Consider the following 6,000-nt stretch of genomic DNA (forward strand, 5'->3'; position numbering starts at 1 on the left):
AACAATTAGTTGGCTAGGAGAGCAGAGGGAAAACCCAAAGATGGTGAGATGGGAAAACCACTGCTTGATGTGGACAATTGACGATCCACATCACCATTCGGCCCCTTATTATTAGACACTTCTTGCAAAACATGAAACAATTCTTCTAATCCTTTTGAATCGGGAATGGTTCCCATGATTGATGCTGCATTTCCCCGTTGTACTGCCATGCTTATCCGTTGAATTAAGTAAGTGGTAGACATTGGTTGTCCAGTGGTATCTTGAATTTTCCTCCCTACTTCCTTGATGAATTTGAGTCCCTCCGCCCCCCACACTCCAGATGTCTCCACCGCCACGGGGACGAAGATGTATTTCTCCTCAAGTTCAGCGTACAATTTGTGTTTATTTTTTTCGGCGAGTGTTGATGCAGTGCCAGCATGTGTTTGTGTTTGTGAAATGTATGAGTGTGCATATGTGTCATTGCATGTAAAATCCCAGATTAATGAGCGTCCTTTTTTATATGGGATAAGTGTTAGACCATCCGGTCTTTTGCCGTCTGTCCTACAACAACCTTTTGGTTCTCTAATTGCTGGAATATCTGCCGAAATTAAAGCTCTCCTAATGATATCATTGGCCTGCGTATGTCGTGGATGTCTACCAGCGCTATTTGTACATGAAAGCCCATGCAAACCTAATTCGCCTACTTGTGAGCCACATTTGCCACATTTATGAGGAAAACATAATTTAAGACCTAATCTCAAACCCATTGCAATTCTAAAAGTGTTGTCATCTAAAAGTGTACCTAAATTCCTAGATGGTAATGCTTGTAGCCATGCACCTGTTTCTGATGACCGGGATGCCAAAATTCTAGCCGTGTTAATAGGAGTATTGGATGAGTCTAAAATATGTGAAGAGATACGACTGAAAATTGGAATTTCCCAAGCAGATTGCATTGATGCGATTGTGTCGGAAGGAATTTCACTAACACTAATTGTTTTCCACAAATCCTGCGCCTCGGTCACAAGTGAATCAGACAATGCAGTGACATATGAGGGCAAAATTGCAGAAACCAAATCAGTAGTAGCAAAAGATGATGCCAGGAAACATGGAGTAGCTAGTGTTTTCGACTGTCTAATGCCAATACCTCCTAATTTAACTGGCACTGAAAATTCTTCTAATGAAGGAAAATCAATTTGACAATTAATAATTTGTTCTAAAGCATTATGAAGTAATGAATCAAATTCGTCTAATAAATGTGGTGATTTGAAAATTGGTGCCGCTCTCAAAAGATATATTAATCGTGGAATGGCTAAAGAATGTTTCAAGAGATAGTATGCAATGTGGTTCGGAATACAATGCAACCTATCTACCATGTTATTAAATGCCTTTATCTTTTTACGAAAAATGCTCTCGATTGATTCAAATGTCAAAGGTGCGCCCAACAATTCAGCGTTTTCTTGTGTCATAACCGAGATACCTGGTGCAACTTCTTGAAAAGAACTAAGGATGTCAATTGTATTTGTTTGTGGACCTAAAACAGAAATCTCACATTTGTCGTAATTTAATTCTAAACCTACTTTTTCTGCACCTGAGATAATATGTTTAAAATCTTCTAGTACTGTGTCGGGATTACCACCTAAAGTACCGTCATCTAAATACCACATATTCAAATCTGACCCCAAATTCATAATAACTGGATGTAAGCTTAAACAAAAGAGGGGTGGACCTAATGGATCTCCTTGTTGAACACCTCTAGAAGAATCAATTAATGAAGAATTCCAAACGAGACTTGATGTAAATCTATAGCATTGGTTGATATATGGATATAAAGCCGGTACCATTTCATGGACGGATGAAAGCAATTTACCTCTGTCTAACATGTTAAAAGCGTTTTTAAAATCAATTTTAAGGAATGCTTTGGGTGAATTATGAGGATGCGTGAAAAATCTACGCGCAGCATGAGCCCCAGCTTCGGCGCCATTTTTAACATTAAAGCCTACTTGAATCGGACTAAAATAATCCTTAAAAACGTCATTCATTACTCTGACCCCAAGTTTGGAAACTAAACGACGATACGTGCAACCTACTGCGATGGGTCTAATTCCGCCTGACTTCTTTGTAAGGGCTGTCAAACTTGCACCGTATATGAAAGTACAAATTTCTAAAGGAACTTTTCCTGCCACCATAAAATTACACAAATTGGTTAGTGATTTAACTAATTGAGCACCCGCCTCTCCAGTACGCTGAGAAACCAAATCTTTCAAAATCTGAGGACGCAAGCCATCTAATCCACCAGCTGAACCACTAGGAAACGAAAATATTCCGGATAAAATCTGCTCTTTTGTAGTTGTATGTGGTGAAATATTATGCCCCTCTAAAACGGTAAAGTGATCTAATGATTGTGGTGGATGCTTTTCCAAAAGTACTTCTAAAGTATCTGGTGAATTGGGTGCAATGGTATCATCAGATGTTAAAAGCCTAATTGCCCCACGAATATTTCCTTCAGATACTTTTGAAATGACTTTTCGGCCTATGTTATTACTAACCTTCGTTTCATTTTTAAAAGAAGTTTTGGTTATTTGTGATAGTAGAAAATCCTGATAGGTATTATTGCTTAAGGATTCGAAAATAGTCAAATTAGTTTTGATTTTACTATTCAGACTTTGCCCCATTTTCGTGTGAGATTTTGGTTCGCATTGTAATACAATGTATGGAAAAGTTAGAAGTAAATGCCATGCTTCTATTGTATTCTCTGATATGCACTTATCTATAGCCGTTTTAAGTACTTGCGCCACCTGAATCCTACATGCTTTTGGACACTGTTTGAGGGTGGGACAGTTTTGCTTTAGGAGTGAAATAATAGATTTGAAATCAAAAACTGGGTCTATTATACCTTCCGATTTAAGTTGAATCCCTACATAATGAATTTTAGGTGCACCATGCAATTCTGTTCTTAACTTTCTGGTTGTAAGCATGGGAAATGCATTTTTGACTAATATACCCAAATCAGTTAACTTTAAGGGTCTAAAAGTGCATGAAACCTTTTTATACATTGAATGCAATACCGTTTTTTGAATACTTCCCCCTACTATGAAATTATTATGTAGCCAGTCTAACGTTAATGCAGTGCATGTTTCTTTGTCTGTGATTGTGTTGGAAAGTGGTGTACTTGAAAAACTAGAAATTGTTTGTGGTGATTGTGTATTTGTGCAGGGGAGTGACTGTGTAATTTGACTAGTGCTTTCGTTTTGTATTGTTTGTGTAGTTGTATTAGGGGAATTTGGTGTGGGGGCATGTGTATGTGTACCTGTGTCGAAGCAGTTTGTGCAGAACCACTTTCCTTTAGGAATGGCCTGCAAGCGAATGCACCAAGTGTGATACCATACATAACAAGAATTACATCGTATCCACTTCTGTTTTTGGAGATGATAATCCTGGACAATCAATCACTGGGCAGAAGTTTTTGTCCTTGGTGGTGTGGGGAGGCGGTAGGGAGGATGGTTGTTCTCTCTTCCTGTTGCACTTGCCTTTCTTCCTTCCGTTAGTCGGTGGATTTTGAGATGATGAGGATGTTGAGGTGATGTCCTGGTGTCCTTTCCTTTGTCCGGTGAGATGATATCACTGCCTGAACAAGAAGGAGGATGGAAAAATGGTTCGGGATGGTCTCTCTGTTGCTCCTGCTGCTGTTCGTGGTTAGAAGAGGTGAGGGGTGTGAGGTTGGGGCCGGTCATGTTGTGACAGTGGATAGGTCTGACTATTTAGTTTGCAAAATTGTTTCCTTGGACCTTTTCCGTGTCGTAGAACCGTAGGTTTTGATACGTTTTCACGCTACGCTACATAAATAAACTATTTTTGTAATTTTTATACACTGTACAAGAATCTTTTTTTTTTATTTTTTGCACTTTTTTTCATAATAATTTCATAATAATCCTACTTATTACAATCATCATCATCAAAATTATTTTCATACAATATCTTTATGTCCAAAGGGTAGGGTTTCAATACCACAGTCACCCAATAGATATCGAGAGTTGCACCCCCAAGACAGTGCTAATTTATTTGACGTTACATTCTGTATTTTAAAGTTTTTACTGCGTAGATTTTTTGTGGTTACTCGTTTAGGAATTTTATCAAACAGTGCAGCAGTGAACGCTTCCTCGTCGCAAGTTTTGTGAGACCCCCCACAGTGAATAAAAATACAAAACCTATGGCTCATATTAAAGTTGGGGTGATAATTAAGGCACTTCCTTGAAGTGTCGCCACTCAGCTAAAAATTTTCACTCCTGTGGGGATGGCAATAATTATAGTGGCGGCTGTAAAGTAAGCACGAGTGTCTACATCTATTCCCACAGTAAATATATGATGTGCTCAAACGATAAATCCTAGAAGACCGATTGCTATTATCGCGTAAATTATACCTAATTGACCGAAAGTTTGTTTTTTACCTCTTTCAAATGTAATAATATGTGAAATTATGCCAAATAAAGGAAGAATTAAAATATAAACTTCTGGGTGACCAAAAAATCAAAACAAGTGTTGGTACAAGATAGGGTCGCCGCCCCCGGTAGGGTCGAAAAATGAAGTATTTAGGTTACGATCTGTTAAAAGTATTGTAATGGCTCCAGCAAGAACTGGAAGGGAAAGCAAGAGAAGGATAGCGGTTAAAAAAACTGATCAAACAAATAAAGGAGTTCGGTCCCAAGTCATACCTTCAACTCGTATGTTGATGATAGTTGTAATAAAATTTACTGCCCCCAAGATTGAACTTGCCCCAGCAAGGTGAAGTCTGAAAATTGATAAATCTACAGAAGCCCCAGCATGGGCGATGCCTCTTGATAAAGGGGGATACACAGTTCAACCTGTGCCTGCTCCTCTTTCCACCAGTCCTCCTGATAATAGTAAGATTAATGAAGGTGGAAGAAGTCAAAAACTTATATTATTTATTCGAGGGAACGCCATATCTGGGGCGCCGATTATTAGTGGCACTAGTCAATTTCCAAACCCCCCAATTATAATAGGCATAACTATGAAGAAAATTATAATAAAAGCATGGGCTGTTACTATTACATTATAAATTTGGTCGTCTCCAATAAAAGAACCTGGTTGACCTAATTCCAAGCGGATTAAAACTCTAAATGCGGTGCCTACCATAGCAGATCAAACTCCAAAAATTAAATACATAGTTCCAATATCTTTGTGGTTGGTTGAAAAAAATCAACGTTTCATAAATAAAATGGCTGAGTTTAGGTGCTAAACTGTAAATTTAATTACGAGTGGTGTACTCTTTTATTATAATGTTATGTATTCAATTATGAGTTAGGATTGCAAATCATCACAAAAATATTTTTATACAAAATTTAATTTATGAAAAATATTAGCTTTGGAAGTTGGAAAAAAGTGGATAACTTAATTTTGAAGTTTTTATGCTTTAAGCATACTTAAGTTTACAAAACTAATATTATAAAATAAACTATAAAAACTTATATTTTTATTTTTTATTAGAGGTTTAATTATTCTTTCTGGGATTTGGATTGTGTGCTCTAAGCGGGATCATCTTTTGTCTGTTCTTTTAAGACTTGAATATATTAGATTAGGGGTTTTTCTTTTATTGTTAGCGTTATTGAGAAAAGGAGATTTTTTCTATTCTTTAGTGGCCATCAAGCTTTTAAGGGGGGCGACCTTTGCTTTTCCCATGATGAGGGCGATAACGACGTCACTTCCTTTTTTGATACGGAAGTATCCAACGGCACCAAAGGCTTCCTCACTGGCGTCAACAAATAGGTGGAGTTGGACTTCCTCTGCACTGGTGTAAGTCCAAGAGTAGCACCTCGGCAGGCGAAAATTTGGGATTTTCTGAACATACTCCAGCCAAATCTTCCAGGTTTCAAATATCGTGTGGGGGATTTCATCATCCCATCCAATTTCACTACGCCACACCTGCTGCAACAGCATCTTCGCCTTGATGGTGAGGGTGGTGAGGAATCCTAGGGGGTCATAAATTGACATGACGAGGGACAGCAT

General features: G+C 38.0%; 1 protein-coding gene across 1 annotated transcript; it reads right to left on the bottom strand.

Annotated features, from left to right (window-relative positions):
- Positions 1-5,619: 5,619 nt before the first annotated feature.
- Positions 5,620-6,000, bottom strand: LOC110860108. The gene has a single exon (XM_022109173.1). It carries the CDS (start codon positions 5,998-6,000, stop codon positions 5,620-5,622), a length of 381 nt encoding a protein of 126 aa, XP_021964865.1.

This window comes from Folsomia candida, unplaced genomic scaffold (genome assembly GCF_002217175.1).
Source record: "Folsomia candida strain VU population unplaced genomic scaffold, ASM221717v1 Fcan01_Sc029, whole genome shotgun sequence".
Lineage (NCBI taxonomy): Eukaryota > Metazoa > Arthropoda > Collembola > Entomobryomorpha > Isotomidae > Folsomia > Folsomia candida.

Coding starts and splice junctions, on each gene's coding strand:
- LOC110860108 (XM_022109173.1), bottom strand. CDS start 6,000: ATGCTGTCCCTCGTCATGTCAATTTATGACCCCCTAGGATTCCTCACC.